The sequence below is a fragment of the Lissotriton helveticus genome, chromosome 6 (genome assembly GCF_964261635.1).
Source record: "Lissotriton helveticus chromosome 6, aLisHel1.1, whole genome shotgun sequence".
Taxonomy (NCBI): domain Eukaryota; kingdom Metazoa; phylum Chordata; class Amphibia; order Caudata; family Salamandridae; genus Lissotriton; species Lissotriton helveticus.
In genome coordinates this window covers 1,199,509,400-1,199,531,221 of record NC_136067.1, presented here as the reverse complement: position 1 = coordinate 1,199,531,221, position 21,822 = coordinate 1,199,509,400, and the positions used below count along the sequence as shown (strand labels likewise).

At 46.5% G+C, this 21,822-nt stretch overlaps 1 protein-coding gene across 7 annotated transcripts in view; it reads right to left on the bottom strand.

Annotated features, from left to right (window-relative positions):
• LAMA2 (laminin subunit alpha 2) overlaps nt 1-21,822 on the bottom strand; it is a 3,430,794-nt gene that overhangs the window by 1,247,011 nt on the left and 2,161,961 nt on the right. For all 7 annotated transcript variants that reach the window (XM_078648920.1, XM_078648921.1, XM_078648915.1 and 4 more), the window contains one exon: nt 18,723-18,840. In XM_078648920.1, the coding sequence (XP_078505046.1) occupies nt 18,723-18,840 (118 nt within the window). The remainder of the gene's footprint in view (nt 1-18,722; nt 18,841-21,822) is intronic.

Sequence of the window (21,822 nt, the reverse complement as noted above, 5' to 3'; positions counted from 1 at the left end):
ATTGGTCCAAATCTGTTCTCTACGTGTTGGCGGGGCCACCGCCGCTGCTGCCTCGGGAATGCCCATTACGTGTTACAGATGAAGCCTTTAAATACCTAGGCATATATGTGACGTCTGACTCTAATGAATTTTATACGAAGAATTTGAAGCCCCAATTGGACCGGTTTAAACGTGATGTGGTGGTGTGGCGTACTCTCTCCCTTAGCCTTCTGGGGAGAGCGGCGCTTTATAAAATGATGGCGCTTCCGCGTTTTCTTTATGTCCTCGAAAACACACCCTTCTTAGTTCCACAAGCGTACTTCAAGGCCATATCGATGGCAGTTTCTGGTTTGTTATGGGGGAACAAATCAGCGCGGATCGCACAGGACAAACTGGTGCGCTGCTGGTACGATGGAGGGATAGCGCTCCCGAATGTCCAGCTGTACTACTGGGCGGCGCATCTTAAAATAATTAATTACTGGTTGCACACCCCGCAAGACGAGCCGCCTTATTACGCAGACAGACAAAGCCTGGAGGAGAAGGGACTGATGGCAAATCTTTATAGGCGTCGTGGGCCTCCGGGACTGGTTGGCCCTACTGCGCACACAGTACAAATTTGGTATCAAGCGCAAGTCCGATTGCGCTGTCTGGGGACGATTACACAAATGACACCGCTGTGGGACTCCCAGTTACTGGGCTGCCTCCGTAAAAGTAAGGGATTCCAACACTGGGATAGAATAGGGCTCTCAACGGTAGGGGACCTCTGGAAGCAGGGGACAGTAGTCGACTTTGCTCATCTACAAACATAGTATGGCATGGCCCAGACAGAGAAATTTAGATATTTCCAAGTCCGACACGCACTCCAGGCAGTCATACCACTGGGTACGTCCCTGCAGGAAGCCACCCCTTTGGAAGATAGGCTTCTAACGGAATACATGGTTACCAGGGCGACGTACTTGACGTACCGTAAGCTAGTCAACAACTTGCCAGATGCCACACCCAAGCTGAGACAGACCTGGCCCCGGTAAGTGGGCGACTTTGACGACTCGGAATGGCAGGAGGCTCTGTCTTCACCCTGTGAGACGGCAATACCGTCCAGACTTCGCTTAGTCCAACTCAAAGTACTGCATCGTGTATATTATACTAGGACAACACTCCATACAATGGGAGCGGCAACGCACAAGTACTGCCTGCGTGGCTGCGGGGAGGAGGGCACGTTTTTCCATACTATTTGGGACTGTTCCTATCTAGCAGCATACTGGGCCAAAAAATGCGAACCATATCTCAGGCCCTAGAAATCTCGGTCCTACCAGAACCGAGACGATGCCTATTGAATGTATGGGAACCAAATGACCTCAATCATCGACAACAAGATTGGGCCATGTTGGGCATGCTGATGGCCAAACGTAATATCGCTATGCTGTGGGGATCAAGCACACTGCCTACGCTCCACAAATGGTGTAAGGATATGGATGAGGCTATGGTGGCCGAAAAGGCGGTTTTTGTACATCGCGGCTGTCCTCAAAAGTGGGGGAAAGTGTGGGGGGCGTGGAATAAATTTAGGGGATACATTTGTGACCCGCCAGAACTTGATGCAGATGAAGACTCACCTTAATAGAACTGTTGTGTCCTGGGGATGCAAAGAGGGGGCTGTAAATATGGGGCTGGTAAGATGACGTGTAAGTGCAAAATGTGCTATTATTCTGAGATCTCGATGCCATTGCTGACTATGTTGGCCGTTGATGTATGTCTTGTTTTCTGACTTAATAAAAAAAAAACCTTAGAAAGTCACTGAAAAAACCAAAGGTTTCACACACGTTATAGTTAAAAATTAGCATTTGAAAAACCTTACAAATTCACTGAAAAAACTATAGGTTTCACATATGTTATAGTTAGCTGGACATTTCACTCATACAAAACCATTGAAATTCCCCCGTTATAGTTAGTTTAGTTAACTATAACTCGCGTGCCCGCAATGCACTGCTGATGACATCACATACTACATCACTCATGACATGGTCAGTGACATCACTCATGACATCACTGGTGACATCTCAAATGACATCACTGATGACATCACTGATGACATCATCCAGTGAATGTGTGTCTTTCTGAAAAATAAACATTTTTTATATATGTATATCTAAAGGTCGATGGAAAAATAAATGGGTAACTAAATGTCTAAATGGATTTTTTTTTGTAAAATTGATTCTATACCTGACTTATTAAGTGTATCTTAGTGAATACATGTATTAACGAGTAATGTTTAAATATGTAAATATCTGTATCAGCGTCTTACTTTGTGTATAAGTAGCAGCATGGGTTGGTGAGTAGCTACATGAGTGTGTATATGGCTTATTAGTTGGTTTCTTGAGTATCAGTATGAGTGTCTGTATGGTTCGGTGGGGGATATTACTTAGCGTATAGATGCATGAATGACTGACTCACTGTATGTGTTTTGAAGACAGCATGTGTGCAAGACTATGGGTGGATGAGTTTGTGTATGGGTGTGTTAGTGAGTGAATGACTGTCCCAATAGTGTCTTTATGAGTAAGTACATATGTTTTAAACTAGTATATGTGAGTATTGATGTATATAAGTGAGTATATATGAGAGTGAGAGATTGGAAGAGTTCCTGTATAAATAAGTATTTGTTTCTATAAGTGATTGTTTAAGAGAGTAAGTATGTGTATGTTTCTGTAGAAGTAAGTGTAGTGGTGTGTGTATAGCTGTATATGCAAGTGAATGGATGTTTGATAGTTTATTTGCATGTGTGAGTATGTGTTTGCGTAACTCTATGTATGAGTGTCGGTGTGTAACAGGATGTATAGATGTATGAGTACATATGATGAGTGAGTACATGTATGAGTGACTGTATAGAAATGTTGGTGAATGAGTGGATGTGTATGTAGATGTTGGAATTACTGAATAGGTTGTTGAAGCTAGTATTGGTATCTCCATTTTTTTGAACATTTTATTTTCTATTTTTGAATGTGTGTATCAAAGGTTTTATTAGGGTGAGAGGGGGTCTGCCACTCTTTCACAAGGATGATGTCATCAGTGATGTCATTTGAGATGTCATCAGTGATGTCATGAGTGATGTCACTGACCATGTCATGAGTGATGTAGTATGTGACATCATCAGCAGTGCATTGCGGGCACGCGAGTTATAGTTAACTAAACTAACTATAACGGGGGAATTTCAATGGTTTTGTATGAGTGAAATGTCCAGCTAACTATAACATGTATGAAACCTATAGTTTTTTCAGTGAATTTCTAAGGTTTTTTAAATGCTCATTTTTAACTATAACGTGTGTGAAACCTATGGTTTTTTCAGTGAATTTCTAAGGTTTTTTAAATGCTAATTTTTAACTATAACGTGTGTGAAACCAATGTTTTTTTCAGTGAATTTCTAAGGTTTTTTAAATGCTAATTCCTAACTATAACGCGTGTGAAGAATCAACCGCAATGGATCGCACACCGCTTGCCCCCGCTAGGCATGTGACGGTTACTTGGCGGCCTTCTCATCCACCCCAAATACTTTTCTATTGATGAGGGAAACTATCCCTAAACCCGGGCCATGTCTCGGGTGGTCTAGAGATCTTGGGAACAACAAGTACTTACTTGCACCAACTTTGGTGAACCACTTACGAACTTTGTTTCAACTCTTCAAACCACACGCACTTCACATACCAGAGTGCTCAGGGGCGATCCCGAGGAGAGGCTAGCGGTGTGCGATCCATCGTAGATTTCTGTTATAGGGCTCCCATGAGCCCCCAAGCTGACGAGCTTTTGGAGACGCACCTGCGCGCCGGAGAGGCATCGAGGCCCGTGACGGTTACTTGGTGGCCTTCTAATCCACCCCAAATACTTTCTCTACTGATGAGGGAAACTATCCCGAAACCTGGGCCATGTCTCGGGTCTAGAGATCTTGGGAACAACAAGTACTTATTTGCACCAACTTTGGTGAACCACTTACGAACTTTGTTTCAACTCTTCAAACCACACGCACTTCACATACCAGAGTACTCAGGGGCGATCCGGAGGAGAGGCTAGCGGTGTGCGATCCATCGTAGATTTCTGTTATAGGGCTCCCATGAGCCCCCAAGCTGACGAGCTTTTGGAGACGCACCTGCGCGCCGGAGAGTCATCGAGGCCTGTGACGGTTACTTGGCGGCCTTCTCATCCACCCCAAATACTTTCTCTACTGATGAGGGAAACTATCCCGAAACCCGGGCCATGTCTCGGGTCCAGAGATCTTGGGAACAACAAGTACTTACTTGCACCAACTTTGGTGAACCACTTACGAACATTGTTTCAACTCTTCAAACCACACGCACTTCACATACCAGAGTGCTCAGGGGCGATCCGGAGGAGAGGCTAGCGGTGTGCGATCCATCGTAGATTTCTGTTATAGGGCTCCCATGAGCCCCCAAGCTGACGAGCTTTTGGAGACGCACCTGCGCGCCGGAGAGGCATCGAGGCCTGTGACGGTTACTTGGTGGCCTTCTCATCCACCCCAAATACTTTCTCTACTGATGAGGGAAACTATCCCGAAACCCGGGTGATGTCTCGGGTCTAGAGATCTTGGGAACAACAAGTACTTACTTGCACCAACTTTGGTGAACCACTTACGAACTTTGTTTCAACTCTTCAAACCACACGCACTTCACATACCAGAGTGCTCAGGGGCGATCCGGAGGAGAGGCTAGCGGTGTGCGATCCATCGTAGATTTCTGTTATAGGGCTCCCATGAGCCCCATAGCTGACGAGCTTTTGGAGACGTACCTGCGCGCCGGAGAGGCATCGAGGCCTGTGACGGTTACTTGGCGGCCTTCTCATCCACCCCAAATAATTTCTCTCTACTGATGAGGGAAACTATCCCGAATACCCGGGCCATGTCTCGGGTCTAGAGATCTTGGGAACAACAAGTACTTACTTGCACCAACTTTGGTGAACCACTTACGAACTTTGTTTCAACTCTTCAAACCACACGCACTTCACATACCAGAGTGCTCAGGGGCGATCCGGAAGAGAGGCTAGCGGTGTGCGATCCATCGTAGATTTCTGTTATAGGGCTCCCATGAGCCCCCAAGCTGACGAGCTTTTGGAGATGCACCTGCGCTCCGGAGAGGCATCGAGGCCTGTGACGGTTACTTGGCGGCCTTTTCATCCACCCCAAATACTTTCTCTACTGATGAGGGAAACTATCCCGAAACCCGGGCCATGTCTCGGGTCTAGAGATCTTGGGAACAACAAGTACTTACTTGCACCAACTTTGGTGAACCACTTACGAACTTTGTTGCAACTCTTCAAACCTCACACACTTCACATACCAGAGTGCTCAGGGGCGAACCGGAGGAGAGGCTAGCGGTGTGCGATCCATCGTAGATTTCTGTTATAGGGCTCCCATGAGCCCCCAAGCTGACGAGCTTTTGGAGACGCACCTGCGCGCCGGAGAGGCATCGAGGCCTGTGATGGTTACTTGGCGGCCTTCTCATCCACCCCAAATACTTTCTCTACTGATGAGGGAAACTATCCCGAAACCGGGGCCATGTCTCGGGTCTAGAGATCTTGGGAACAACAAGTAATTACTTGCACCAACTTTGGTGAACCACTTACGAACTTTGTTTCAACTCTTCAAACCACACGCACTTCACATACCAGAGTACTCAGGGGCGATCCGGAGGAGAGGCTAGCTGTGTGCGATCCATCGTAGATTTCTGTTATAGGGCTCCCATGAGCCCCCAAGCTGACGAGCTTTTGGAGACGCACCTGCGCTCCGGAGAGGCATCGAGGCCTGTGACGGTTACTTGGCGGCCTTTTCATCCACCCCAAATACTTTCTCTACTGATGAGGGAAACTATCCCGAAACCCGGGCCATGTCTCGGGTCTAGAGACCTTGGGAACAACAAGTACTTACTTGCACCAACTTTGGTGAACCACTTACGAACTTTGTTGCAACTCTTCAAACCACACGCACTTCACATACCAGAGTGCTCAGGGGCGAACCGGAGGAGAGGCTAGCGGTGTGCGATCCATCGTAGATTTCTGTTATCGGGCTCCCATGAGCCCCCAAGCTGACGAGCTTTTGGAGACGCACCTGCGCGCCGGAGAGGCATCGAGGCCTGTGACGGTTACTTGGTGGCCTTCTCATCCACCCCAAATACTTTCTCTACTGATGAGGTAAACTATCCCAAAACCCGGGCCATGTCTCGGGTCTGAGATCTTGGGAACAACAAGTACTTACTTGCACCAACTTTGGTGAACCACTTACGAACTTTGTTTCAACTCTTCAAACCACACGCACTTCACATACCAGAGTGCTCAGGAGCGATCCGGAGGAGAAGCTAGCGGTGTGCGATCCATCGTAGATTTCTGTTATAGGGCTCCCATGAGCCCCCAAGCTGACGAGCTTTTGGAGACGCACCTGCGCTCCGGAGAGGCATCGAGGCCTGTGACGGTTACTTGGCGGCCTTCTCATCCACCCCAAATACTTTCTCTACTGATGAGGGAAACTATCCCGAAACCCGGGCCATGTCTCGGGTCTAGAGATCTTGGGAACAACAAGTACTTACTTGCACCAACTTTGGTGAACCACTTACGAACTTTGTTTCAACTCTTCAAACCACACGCACTTCACATACCAGAGTGCTCAGGGGCGATCCGGAGGAGAGGCTAGCGGTGTGCGATCCATCATAGATTTCTGTTATAGGGCTCCCATGAGCCCCCAAGCTGACGAGCTTTTGGAGACGCACCTGCGCGCCGGAGAGGCATCGAGGCCTGTGACGGTTACTTGGCGGCCTTCTTATCCACCCCAAATACTTTCTCTACTGATGAGGGAAACTATCCCGAAACCCGGGCCATGTCTCGGGTCTAGAGATCTTGGGAACAACAAGTACTTACTTGCACCAACTTTGGTGAACCACTTACGAACTTTGTTTCAACTCTTCAAACCACACGCACTTCACATACCAGAGTTCTCAGGGGCGATCCGGAGGAGAGGCTAGCGGTGTGCGATCCATCGTAGATTTCTTTTATAGGGCTCCCATGAGCCCCCAAGCTGACGAGCTTTTGGAGACGCACCTGCGCGCCGGAGAGGCATCAAGGCCTGTGACGGTTACTTGGCGGCCTTCTCATCCACCCCAAATACTTTCTCTACTGATAAGGGAAACTATCCCGAAACCCGGGCCATGTATCGGGTCTAGAGATCTTGGGAACAACAAGTACTTACTTGCACCAACTTTGGTGAACCACTTACGAACTTTGTTTCAACTCTTCAAACCACACGCACTTCACATACCAGAGTGCTCAGGGGCGATCAGGAGGAGAGGCTAGCGGTGTGCGATCCATCGTAGATTTCTATAACGTTTGTGAAACCTATGTTTTTTTCAGTGAATTTCTAAGATTTTTAAATGCTCATTTTTAACTATAACGTGTGTGAAACCTATGGTTTTTTCAGTGAATTTCTAAGGTTTTTTAAATGCAAATTTTTAACTATAACGTGTGTGAAACCAATGTTTTTTTCAGTGAATTTCTAAGGTTTTTTAAATGCTAATTCCTAACTATAACGCGTGTGAAGAATCAACCGCAATGGATCGCACACCGCTAGCCCCCGCTAGGCATGTGACGGTTACTTGGCGGCCTTCTCATCCACCCCAAATACTTTTCTATTGATGAGGGAAACTATTCCTAAACCCGGGCCATGTCTCGGGTGGTCTAGAGATCTTGGGAACAACAAGTACTTACTTGCACCAACTTTGGTTAACCACTTACGAACTTTGTTTCAACTCTTCAAACCACACGCACTTCACATACCAGAGTGCTCAGGGGCGATCCCGAGGAGAGGCTAGCGGTGTGCGATCCATCGTAGATTTCTGTTATAGGGCTCCCATGAGCCCCCAAGCGGACGAGCTTTTGGAGACGCACCTGCGCGCCGGAGAGGCATCGAGGCCCGTGACGGTTACTTGGTGGCCTTCTAATCCACCCCAAATACTTTCTCTACTGATGAGGGAAACTATCCCGAAACCTGGGCCATGTCTCGGGTCTAGAGATCTTGGGAACAACAAGTACTTATTTGCACCAACTTTGGTGAACCACTTACGAACTTTGTTTCAACTCTTCAAACCACACGCACTTCACATACCAGAGTACTCAGGGGCGATCCGGAGGAGAGGCTAGCGGTGTGCGATCCATCGTAGATTTCTGTTATAGGGCTCCCATGAGCCCCCAAGCTGACGAGCTTTTGGAGACGCACCTGCGCGCAGGAGAGTCATCGAGGCCTGTGACGGTTACTTGGCGGCCTTCTCATCCACCCCAAATACTTTCTCTACTGATGAGGGAAACTATCCCGAAACCCGGGCCATGTCTCGGGTCCAGAGATCTTGGGAACAACAAGTACTTACTTGCACCAACTTTGGTGAACCACTTACGAACATTGTTTCAACTCTTCAAACCACACGCACTTCACATACCAGAGTGCTCAGGGGCGATCCGGAGGAGAGGCTAGCGGTGTGCGATCCATCGTAGATTTCTGTTATAGGGCTCCCATGAGCCCCCAAGCTGACGAGCTTTTGGAGACGCACCTGCGCGCCGGAGAGGCATCGAGGCCTGTGACGGTTACTTGGTGGCCTTCTCATCCACCCCAAATACTTTCTCTACTGATGAGGGAAACTATCCCGAAACCCGGGCCATGTCTCGGGTCTAGAGATCTTGGGAACAACAAGTACTTACTTGCACCAACTTTGGTGAACCACTTACGAACTTTGTTTCAACTCTTCAAACCACACGCACTTCACATACCAGAGTGCTCAGGGGCGATCCGGAGGAGAGGCTAGCGGTGTGCGATCCATCATAGATTTCTGTTATAGGGCTCCCATGAGCCCCCAAGCTGACGAGCTTTTGGAGACGCACCTGCGCGCCGGAGAGGCATCAAGGCCTGTGACGGTTACTTGGCGGCCTTCTCATCCACCCCAAATACTTTCTCTACTGATAAGGGAAACTATCCCGAAACCCGGGCCATGTATCGGGTCTAGAGATCTTGGGAACAACAAGTACTTACTTGCACCAACTTTGGTGAACCACTTACGAACTTTGTTTCAACTCTTCAAACCACACGCACTTCACATACCAGAGTGCTCAGGGGCGATCAGGAGGAGAGGCTAGCGGTGTGCGATCCATCGTAGATTTCTATAACGTTTGTGAAACCTATGGTTTTTTCAGTGAATTTCTAAGGTTTTTTAAATGCTCATTTTTAACTATAACGTGTGTGAAACCTATGGTTTTTTCAGTGAATTTCTAAGGTTTTTTAAATGCTAATTTTTAACTATAACGTGTGTGAAACCAATGTTTTTTTCAGTGAATTTCTAAGGTTTTTTAAATGCTAATTCCTAACTATAACGCGTGTGAAGAATCAACCGCAATGGATCGCACACCGCTAGCCCCCGCTAGGCATGTGACGGTTACTTGGTGGCCTTCTCATCCACCCCAAATACTTTTCTATTGATGAGGGAAACTATCCCTAAACCCGGGCCATGTCTCGGGTGGTCTAGAGATCTTGGGAACAACAAGTACTTACTTGCACCAACTTTGGTTAACCACTTACGAACTTTGTTTCAACTCTTCAAACCACACGCACTTCACATACCAGAGTGCTCAGGGGCGATCCCGAGGAGAGGCTAGCGGTGTGCGATCCATCGTAGATTTCTGTTATAGGGCTCCCATGAGCCCCCAAGCGGACGAGCTTTTGGAGACGCACCTGCGCGCCGGAGAGGCATCGAGGCCCGTGACGGTTACTTGGTGGCCTTCTAATCCACCCCAAATACTTTCTCTACTGATGAGGGAAACTATCCCGAAACCTGGGCCATGTCTCGGGTCTAGAGATCTTGGGAACAACAAGTACTTATTTGCACCAACTTTGGTGAACCACTTACGAACTTTGTTTCAACTCTTCAAACCACACGCACTTCACATACCAGAGTACTCAGGGGCGATCCGGAGGAGAGGCTAGCGGTGTGCGATCCATCGTAGATTTCTGTTATAGGGCTCCCATGAGCCCCCAAGCTGACGAGCTTTTGGAGACGCACCTGCGCGCAGGAGAGTCATCGAGGCCTGTGACGGTTACTTGGCGGCCTTCTCATCCACCCCAAATACTTTCTCTACTGATGTGGGAAACTATCCCGAAACCCGGGCCATGTCTCGGGTCCAGAGATCTTGGGAACAACAAGTACTTACTTGCACCAACTTTGGTGAACCACTTACGAACATTGTTTCAACTCTTCAAACCACACGCACTTCACATACCAGAGTGCTCAGGGGCGATCCGGAGGAGAGGCTAGCGGTGTGCGATCCATCGTAGATTTCTGTTATAGGGCTCCCATGAGCCCCCAAGCTGACGAGCTTTTGGAGACGCACCTGCGCGCCGGAGAGGCATCGAGGCCTGTGACGGTTACTTGGTGGCCTTCTCATCCACCCCAAATACTTTCTCTACTGATGAGGGAAACTATCCCGAAACCCGGGTGATGTCTCGGGTCTAGAGATCTTGGGAACAACAAGTACTTACTTGCACCAACTTTGGTGAACCACTTACGAACTTTGTTTCAACTCTTCAAACCACACGCACTTCACATACCAGAGTGCTCAGGGGCGATCCGGAGGAGAGGCTAGCGGTGTGCGATCCATCGTAGATTTCTGTTATAGGGCTCCCATGATCCCCAAAGCTGACGAGCTTTTGGAGACGTACCTGCGCGCCGGAGAGGCATCGAGGCCTGTGACGGTTACTTGGCGGCCTTCTCATCCACCCCAAATAATTTCTCTCTACTGATGAGGGAAACTATCCCGAAACCCGGGCCATGTCTCGGGTCTAGAGATCTTGGGAACAACAAGTACTTACTTGCACCAACTTTGGTGAACCACTTACGAACTTTGTTGCAACTCTTCAAACCTCACGCACTTCACATACCAGAGTGCTCAGGGGCGATCCGGAAGAGAGGCTAGCGGTGTGCGATCCATCGTAGATTTCTGTTATAGGGCTCCCATGAGCCCCCAAGCTGACGAGCTTTTGGAGATGCACCTGCGCTCCGGAGAGGCATCGAGGCCTGTGACGGTTACTTGGCGGCCTTTTCATCCACCCCAAATACTTTCTCTACTGATGAGGGAAACTATCCCGAAACCCGGGCCATGTCTCGGGTCTAGAGATCTTGGGAACAACAAGTACTTACTTGCACCAACTTTGGTGAACCACTTACGAACTTTGTTGCAACTCTTCAAACCTCACGCACTTCACATACCAGAGTGCTCAGGGGCGAACCGGAGGAGAGGCTAGCGGTGTGCGATCCATCGTAGATTTCTGTTATAGGGCTCCCATGAGCCCCCAAGCTGACGAGCTTTTGGAGACGCACCTGCGCGCCGGAGAGGCATCGAGGCCTGTGATGGTTACTTGGCGGCCTTCTCATCCACCCCAAATACTTTCTCTACTGATGAGGGAAACTATCCCGAAACCGGGGCCATGTCTCGGGTCTAGAGATCTTGGGAACAACAAGTAATTACTTGCACCAACTTTGGTGAACCACTTACGAACTTTGTTTCAACTCTTCAAACCACACGCACTTCACATACCAGAGTACTCAGGGGCGATCCGGAGGAGAGGCTAGCTGTGTGCGATCCATCGTAGATTTCTGTTATAGGGCTCCCATGAGCCCCCAAGCTGACGAGCTTTTGGAGACGCACCTGCGCTCCGGAGAGGCATCGAGGCCTGTGACGGTTACTTGGCGGCCTTTTCATCCACCCCAAACACTTTCTCTACTGATGAGGGAAACTATCCCGAAACCCGGGCCATGTCTCGGGTCTAGAGATCTTGGGAACAACAAGTACTTACTTGCACCAACTTTGGTGAACCACTTACGAACTTTGTTGCAACTCTTCAAACCACACGCACTTCACATACCAGAGTGCTCAGGGGCGAACCGGAGGAGAGGCTAGCGGTGTGCGATCCATCGTAGATTTCTGTTATCGGGCTCCCATGAGCCCCCAAGCTGACGAGCTTTTGGAGACGCACCTGCGCGCCGGAGAGGCATCGAGGCCTGTGACGGTTACTTGGCGGCCTTCTCATCCACCCCAAATACTTTCTCTACCGATGAGGGAAACTATCCCAAAACCCGGGCCATGTCTCGGGTCTGAGATCTTGGGAACAACAAGTATTTACTTGCACCAACTTTGGTGAACCACTTACGAACTTTGTTTCAACTCTTCAAACCACACGCACTTCACATACCAGAGTGCTCAGGAGCGATCCGGAGGAGAAGCTAGCGGTGTGCGATCCATCGTAGATTTCTGTTATAGGGCTCCCATGAGCCCCCAAGCTGACGAGCTTTTGGAGACGCACCTGCGCTCCGGAGAGGCATCGAGGCCTGTGACGGTTACTTGGCGGCCTTCTCATCCACCCCAAATACTTTCTCTACTGATGAGGGAAACTATCCCGAAACCCGGGCCATGTCTCGGGTCTAGAGATCTTGGGAACAACAAGTACTTACTTGCACCAACTTTGGTGAACCACTTACGAACTTTGTTTCAACTCTTCAAACCACACGCACTTCACATACCAGAGTGCTCAGGGGCGATCCGGAGGAGAGGCTAGCGGTGTGCGATCCATCATAGATTTATGTTATAGGGCTCCCATGAGCCCCCAAGCTGACGAGCTTTTGGAGACGCACCTGCGCGCCGGAGAGGCATCGAGGCCTGTGACGGTTACTTGGCGGCCTTCTTATCCACCCCAAATACTTTCTCTACTGATGAGGGAAACTATCCCGAAACCCGGGCCATGTCTCGGGTCTAGAGATCTTGGGAACAACAAGTACTTACTTGCACCAACTTTGGTGAACCACTTACGAACTTTGTTTCAACTCTTCAAACCACACGCACTTCACATACCAGAGTGCTCAGGGGCGATCCGGAGGAGAGGCTAGCGGTGTGCGATCCATCGTAGATTTCTGTTATAGGGCTCCCATGAGCCCCCAAGCTGACGAGCTTTTGGAGACGCACCTGCGCGCCGGAGAGGCATCAAGGCCTGTGACGGTTACTTGGCGGCCTTCTCATCCACCCCAAATACTTTCTCTACTGATAAGGGAAACTATCCCGAAACCCGGGCCATGTATCGGGTCTAGAGATCTTGGGAACAACAAGTACTTACTTGCACCAACTTTGGTGAACCACTTACGAACTTTGTTTCAACTCTTCAAACCACACGCACTTCACATACCAGAGTGCTCAGGGGCGATCAGGAGGAGAGGCTAGCGGTGTGCGATCCATTGTAGATTTCTATAACGTTTGTGAAACCTATGGTTTTTTCAGTTAATTTGTAAGGTTTTTTAAATGCTAATTTTTAACTATAACGTGGCTCAAACCTATGGTTTTTTCATTGAATTTCAAAGGTTTTGTAAATGATCATTTTTAAAAGTATTAATTGTTATATTTTTTTATACTAATTTACTACATTGTTTTAAAGTGTTTATTTTTAGGTATTTTATTTTTTAAATTACATTACATATTTTTAATATGAATGAAAAAAATTTTTTAAAAAATATTGAAATTGTAATATTTTTTTTCATTTAATATGTTTTTAATTAATTTATATATATTTTATATAGCAGGCAATGATATCCTATGGAAGGAAATTCAAGTTACTGGTAAGTACAGTTAAATTTACGTTTCAGGAATAGTAGTGAGCTGAAAGATGCAGCACTGAGGTCTCTCCTGATAACAGGTGAGTAAATTGGAATTCGTAGTTCGGCTGATTTTTGAGGACATTTTTAAAGTTACAAAACTGCACACTTTGAAAAATTTCCAAGTGAAATCAGTCAATGTTAGCCTGTAGAAGGAAATTCAAGTTACTGTAACTACGATTAGAATTACTTTTCAGGATCAGTAGTGGGCTGAAAGATGCATCACTGATGTCTCTCCTGATAACAGGTGAGTAAATCGGAATTCGTAGTTCGGCTTATTTTTGAGGAATTTCTTAAAGTTCCAAAACTCCACACTTAGAAGAATTTCCAAGTGAAACCAGTCAATGTTAGCCTATGGAAGGAAATTCAAGTTACTGTAACTACGATTAGAATTACTTTGCAGGATCAGTAGTGGGCTGAAAGATGCAGCACTGAGGTCTCTCCTGATAATAGGTGAGTAAATCGAAATTCGTAGTTCAGCTGATTTTTGAGGAATTTTTTAAAGTTCCAAAACTACACACTTAGAAAAATTTCCAAGTGAAACCAGTCAATGTTAGCAGAGAAAGGAAATTTAAGTTACTGTAACTACGATTATAATTACTTTTCATGATCAGTAATGGGCTGAAAGATGCAGCACTGAGGTCTCTCCTGAAAACAGGTGAGTAAATCAGAATTCGCAGTTCGGCTGATGTTAGGGGAATATTTGTACGTTTCAAAAATAGACACTTAGAAACTTTTCTGGTGAAAACCACACAATAGATTCCTAGGGAAGGAAATACAAGTTACTGGTAAGTACGCTTAGATTTACTTTTCAGGGTCCGTACTGGGCTCAAAGATGCAGCACTGACGTCTCTTGTGATAACAGGTGAGTACATCGGAATTCGTAGTTCCGCTGATTTTAGAGGAATATTGTGCTCAATAGTGAAGGAAGGGGGTGGGGCCTGAGGTGACATGTGTGCAAACACGCCCTGTGGCGCGTTTTAGATTGGGGAATTAATTCCTCTTCAATCCTGAGGTCCCCGGTGAGCCAACTAGCCCACCAGGTACCTCCAGTATGCGCAAGGGAGCTGTGTTGCAGAGAAGTGTTCAGAGGGCACGCCCCCTTTTTACAACACGCTGCAACACAGCTCCGTGGCGCTTAATGAAGGTACCCGTAGGACTAGTTGGCCCCTAGGGAACCTCTGGATTGAAGCGGAGTTAATTCCCCAACTTAAAACGCGCCACAGGGCATGTTTGCCCCACATATCACCTCAAGCCCCGCCCCCTACCTCCACCACTGTGCAACCGCGCCCCGTAGCGCGTTCTAAGTTGGGGGATTAAGTCTCCTTGCATACTGGGGGTCCCTGGAGGCCAACTAGCCCACCAGGAACCTCCAGTATGTGCCAGGGGGCTGCGTTGCAGAGAGGTGTAAAAAGGGGCGTGGCCTCATTACACCTCTCTGCAACGCCGCCCCCTGGCGCGTTTGCAGAGGGAGAACTAATTGCCCTTGCATACTGGCGGTCCCTGGGAGCCAACTAGCCCACCAGGAACCTCCAGTATGCGCCAGGGGGCTGTGTTGCACAGAGGTGTAATGAGACCCGCCCCTTTTTACACCTCTCTGCAACGCAGCCCCCTGGCACGTTTACAGAGGGGGAACTAATTCTCCTTGCATATTGGGGGTCCCTGGGGGCCAACTAGCCCAACAGGAACCTCCAGTTTGTGCCAGGGAGCTGCATTGCAGAGAGGTGTTATGAGGCCACGCCCCTTTTTACACCTCTCTGCAGCGCAGCCCCCTGGCGCGTTTACAGAGGGGGAACTAATTCCCCTTGCATATTGGGGGTCCCTGGGGGCCAACTAGCCCACCAGGAACCTCCAGTACGCGCCATGGAGCTGCGTTGCAGAGAGGTGTAAAAAGGGGCATGGCCTCTTTACACGTCTCTGCAAGGCAGCCGCCTGGCGCATACTGGAGGTTGTTGGTGGGCTATTTGGCCCCCAGGGACCCCAAGTATTCAAGGGGAATTAGTTCCCCCTCTGCAAACGCGCCAAGGGGCGCGTTTGCAGAGTGGTGCCTTAATTTTTTGAGGGGATCGGCAGTGTACGTGTACCCCGCGATTTAAAAAAAAAAAACATTTTTGTTTTGGCCTTGGGGGTCCTTGTGGGACCCCCTGAGCAGGCCTAGGGGGTCAGGATGTTTCTACCCTGCCCCCTTTTCTTTGTTTTTACCTTTGTTTCCCTGTTTTCTTGTGTCTCGGTTCTACCGAGGCACAAGATGGCTGTCAACACTTCCTGGTTTCGAGTGTTGACAGCATGCAGCTCGTGCTCGGGAAGGTACGCGTACTGTACTCTGTCTCTAGATATCGCTATGATTTTACTTTTGATTTTCTAAGGAACTACTGAACGGATTTACACCATTTAACAAAAAGCACAATCTGCGAAACAAAATCTACCTCTCTGCCAAATTTGGTGCAATTCCGTTCAGCCGTTCGGGCTGTAGCCCTGGCTAAAGGTCCCTTTGGAAAATTGCATGGGGAAAACACGTTTTGGGACCCCCCTTTTTTCTCAGCCCCCTCTTGACGAATCACCCCCAAACTTTCAGGGAAGGAGCGGAGCAGGCCATTTTCTTGGAGAAATTCGCGAAGATTCGTCCACCGGCGCCAAAGTTATTCCAAATAGAATGTTGCGGATTTCATATGGTAACTAGTTTTTATCTATAACTACCTACTGGCGACCGCCAGTAGGTAATATATATATATATACATAGCCAATTTTGCCGCAGCAATAAGGGATCGCATAATCTTAGGATTCAGGTTGGTGGCAGTTTATTTAACGCAAAGAGATATTGCCATGCCCAACGCGTTTCGGTCCTGCTACTCGGACCTTGATCATAGGATGATGTTACAATTATTTCGGGCATCATTTGTTTCCATTAGAAAAAATTACTTGCTGTTTTTTCCTTGCAATGCATTCTGGTTGCTGTAGTGCAGCATGATAATTAAAGTGCTTAAGTTAATTTTTAAATTAAGTGCAAAGGTGTGCCCATTGTGCTGTGATTTTGACAATTACATGAGAGGCAAATTACAAATGACAATTTTGTTTAGTCAAAACATTTAGTCAATAAAAAAGAACAATCATTTTAATACTCTCTCTAGTGAGTATTGTTATGTGTTATTCTATTTGAATGCAGAATAAAAGTTCCAACAGTGGATAGTGTCTCTATTTAAGATTAGTGTCACATATTGACTGATTAGCTTTCTCCTCTGGGAAGCCGTGACGTTCCTTTTTTTTAATGAACATCCCTGAATTTGTTCCTTTTGTTTTCCTTTGTGTTAATATTTCTTGTTTATTTTCTTTACTTTTTTCCTTTTTCTTTTATCTGTTCTATTTTGTTGCGTTTTAGTGGTTCTCTAAGAAACCCATTTTTCCATGTTTCACCGTTACATCTTTGGCTCTCCAGTGAGCAGATATATCTTTTTATTTATGTACTGGCGCGTTTCTTTGGCTTCCCAGATTATTCATAGGTGTACATAAAGCTCCTCGTCCTGATTAAGTCCTGTTGGATTAAGTGTCCTGAATGTCACTATGTGTTTTGAATCTATTTGTCACAAGAGCTTCTCACGGTTCCCACCCCTTTCAGATTGGGGTATCTGTTCTATGGCAAAGAATCTCAAGTCTGGGGGGTGGTGCGTTATCCTCCAGCAGAGCCACGCCGGTGACAAGAAAGTTACCATCATTTGAACTGGAAAATGTGTAAGCAGGGCCTTTTATTTCTCTGTGTATACTTTTATTTTATGATCTGTATTTTGTATTATATTATGACACATTAGGGTATTTGATATTATTGCAAGGAGATACTATCACTTCAAAGGTTTTTTATTGGATCATTGTGTTTAATCTGGAAACTTCATCCTCTCAAAATTACTGATATCAGCGGTACAGGTAACTCCAGGGGAGGATTTACCTTAAGAGATATATTTCATCCGGAAATGTTTTCTTTTTTAAGTAAGTGAAAAGAGTGGGGGAAATTCAGGGGAAATTCTTGGGCAGAGTTACTAACATTTTGTACTGGTTTTGATTCACAAATTTGACACAAACTGGTCCTAAATGTGTATTTGAGTTTCATTTTCCAGCGCAAAATCATGTTTTGCACTGTAAAGTTGTTTGAATGTAAGGCAGTGCTTTACATTACTTTTCTTTAACAGGGCATTTTCATGGGAGGCACATAGGAATTCCCATGCAACCAATCATGGGTTTTGACGCAAAGTCCTATCTTGTAACAATAGTAGACATGGTTTTGTGCCAAAACAATAACTCCTCTTTAATGCAAGCATTAAAAAAGAGAAATGCTTTGTTTGTTCAAACATTTACCACTTTGCATGTGTGCTGCACTGTACAGTATTTTTCCAAATCACCAACGTTTTAAAGTTTGTTTAGGCATAGTATTTTGTAACTACTAAATAAGGGTACACTTCCAATACAAACCATATACTAGACATGATGCGGACTCCTTTGCATTGTTGTGCAAAAGTACCTGCAGGTGTTCTAGTGTGGCGCAAGGCACCCTGAATGAGCTCCACCCCTAGGGAGGGAGAAGGAGACGGTCTTATCTTAGTAGCCATGAATGACACTGTCCCTCTTTCTTTGTATAATAAATCAGTGCAGCATCTTTGAGTGCTGAGCTGTGTTACATGAGTTTTTAGTAGATCTATCCCTCTGTGATCCAGCATGTCCCATAATTCTAATGGTGCTGGTCAGCGCTGTTACTGACTACTTTGGTAATAAGAGGCCATTTGTAATGAGGGCCCATATGTGCTACACTGCACAGTATGTAGATACAGAATATCTATCTCTGTTTTCCAAGAAATAGACTCCAGAATTACATTTCACAAGGCTTTCAGAGACTCTTCAAGAGGAGATGTGGCATCAATAATGCTATTTGGACATGGTTTACTATTTCAGGAATCCGAAAATGTTAAAGCACACCCTCAAACTGAAACATTCAGATATCAACTGCAAGATTAGCTTTTGTTAAAGAAAATGGTTCTGTACCTCACAGGACAAGCCAGAGTAGCCTGGAGGGCATTCGCATTTCTCGATCAAATAAGCTTGTGGGCTCATTGACGACACAGGGCCCTCGACTGCCACTTCCATCAATATCTCAGAGACCCTGCAAGCAAAAAAAGAAGAAAATCAGTTTTTATCAATTGAAGGCACTGTTGTCTAAATATTGTAATTGATGATAAATAAATTAAGGACATGTAATATTATGAGTCAGGAGTATCACTTTCTAAATTCAAATACTTGCATTTAGACACTTAGGCCTGGATTACTAGTTTGGCAGCCTTCGTGTAGGACCGGCATGGCAGCGTTCCCTGGGAAGACTTCCAAGCCCATTGTGAACCTGCCCGCTGGATTCCAAGTTGAATCCGGAGCTGACAGTGCGGTGGCAGTGGTGTCACAGCGGCAGGTATGTTTGGCTCATAGGAGAGCCTAAACAGCATATCGCCGCTGCGACAGCGCTTACAGCAAGTTTGTGCACCGTGTGGGATGCACCATGTCATGCTTACTGTCCACTAGTTCTAGTGGGCACCTTGCACCAGTCCAATAGACCTTTATTAATGGTGGTTGTAAAGTCAACATTATAGAAAGCTATCCTAGGGGTAGCAGAGGCGAGCAGTCTTCAGGCTAAGACTTCAGAGAGCGAATTAAGCGAGTTGTTTTACCAATTATAATCCATTGAGTACCAAATGAAAGCACACCACACAAAGTGTATATCAAATATATATATGTATTTATTCTAAACACAACCCCTCTGCACCCTTTATGAGGTCAGAGGTAAAAATACAATATACGTTACTTAATTGGCATACGATAAGCTGCACAGTATACGTTTTGCCCTAGGGGCCTCATAAACCATATACTAAAATAGTGGTATAAGAACCACGTAAGAATTAGAAAGCAGGCCTGGGGCCTGTGGAATCGCTGGGGCTACTCTAAACAACCAAAGGCTAGGATGTAGGAGGCCCACGGGAGACGCGTGCAGTGTCTAAACACATCCACGGGTTACCTTTGACTTTCTATGGGAAACAAACAAGTTACAAATGTACAATTTAAGGACACTTCTAAATTAACTACGATGGAACCCTTTTAGACTTACTGGACAAGGTATAGAAGGTCCTTCAAGCATATGTCTACTGGACAAATGGTGTAGACCAGGAGATAATTTCGTATCGCCACAGAAACCCACAACGCTGACTGTAGAGGAGCGGGGAGACCGACATACTAGTACCGGATCGTCTATAAACCCGAGGACAGCCCTGAGTTTATTATTGCCTAGGACTCCAGCATCATAGGTCCGGCAACAGCGATTCCAATTGAATCAGGAAATTGATACCTGAAACTCGTTCCACGATCGGTGGCTCCTCCCAGACAGTGGACATTGCATATGAAAACATATACAGAAATCGATTTTAGTACCCCATAGACTAATTGGTGTGGGTATTCGAGCAGTGTCTGAACGCCACATCAAGACGTGACACTGCAAAGTGACTCTGAGTGAATCCAGAGCCCTAAAAATGTAAGAGAAACAATCCTGAAGAAGGTGCTTATTATCTACACCGAAACGCCGCGTCGACATTTGTTCTCTTGAACAATTTTTTAATATTTGAACTTGTGACAATTTTTTAATTTTTATATTGTTGTGCTGATTATTGTGATGTACTAATTATTATGTATGTATGTAATGTTTATTGAATATGACTGACTGCATGTAGCAGAATAAACAAATTGTTTTATACACTTTTTAATCTATATACTTCTGTGAAGACATTTTTTTGCATATCTAGAGTTCTGTCTATTTGCATTGATTTATTGTCATTTTTATTGATTTTTGTACCTTATTGTTGTTTTGCCTTTATATGAGTAAGTTCACAGTAATGGTGGTTATTTAGTTTGACCCAAAGCTTAGGATTTCTTCCAATTTCCATCTTGGAGGCATAGACTCTCCTGGTCTACACCATTTGTCCAGTAGACATATGCTTGAGGGACCTTCTAAACTTTGTCCAGTATCTCTTCCCCTGGTCCCATTATTGCTACCTAAGGGGGCCTCCTTCTTACCCTTTTAGACTTAGACACTAGGAGGGCCAATACCCTCGAGACTGCCAGAGTACTTGTGTTACCTCACCCACAGAAGCCGGGTGCATAGGTCTCTTTTGGTGTCGGGTTTCGCCGTCGATTTCAATAGAGATCTGCAAAGAAGTGCTGCAGGTGACCAGAGGAAAAGTGTCCGGGTGGATCCAAGGGTGGATCGAAGATCTGTAGAACCTGAAAGCAGAAGGGACAGAGTCTGGGCCACTTGCCAGGGACCAGGGTGGCGATAGGAAGATGCCACCAGATGTCGGGTGATTTCAGGTGAAAAGGTGAAGTTTGTCTCTTCAGCCACGAGGACCAGGAGGCGTCGACAACAACCAGGAGCTGGATTTGGGCTGTCCCACAAAGGATCTAGTTGACTGCTGTGTTGGTATCCAGATTGGACCCAAAAAGTCTTGACAAACGCAACCCACGTAGGATGTTGAGATGGGCTTTGATGCAAACCAGCAAGGTCTGTGGAACTTCTCCTTTGCAGGGAAGTTGGAGCAAGCCTGGAGCAACCAGGAAAGCAAGTTACAGTAAAGGTTTGTCTTCTTGGGGGCTCACTAGCCAACGGACTAGGAACCGCAAAGATGTGTCAAGCGGAAATGCATAAAGAAAGCCCACGGGCCACTCGTGGAGTGTGGAGCTCTGTGCTTCATTGCAAAATGTACTCGGGTCTGGGGCTTCAAGCACCCCAATGCACAACTTAGGGATACCTCGAGAAGTTGATGCAGGTAGCAAAATGCAGGATGTCCAAGAGTTCCGGTCCCACCTCTCTCGTGTCCGCCACAGGTCTCAACTTTGCTGGGAGCGAAAGTTGGGGTCAGAGGTGTCTGGAAGTTCATGTCCTGTGTCGCAGATTCTTCAGGATCTGGTGGGAGCCTCGAAAATGCAGACTGGCAAAGATGCTTTTGATGCCTGTTTGAACAGGGTGGTCACTCCTTGACCACAAGGGAGATATCTTACGCCTTCCAGTCGAAATGGAATGTCGAAGGTCCAGGATATATGTTTCAGAGTT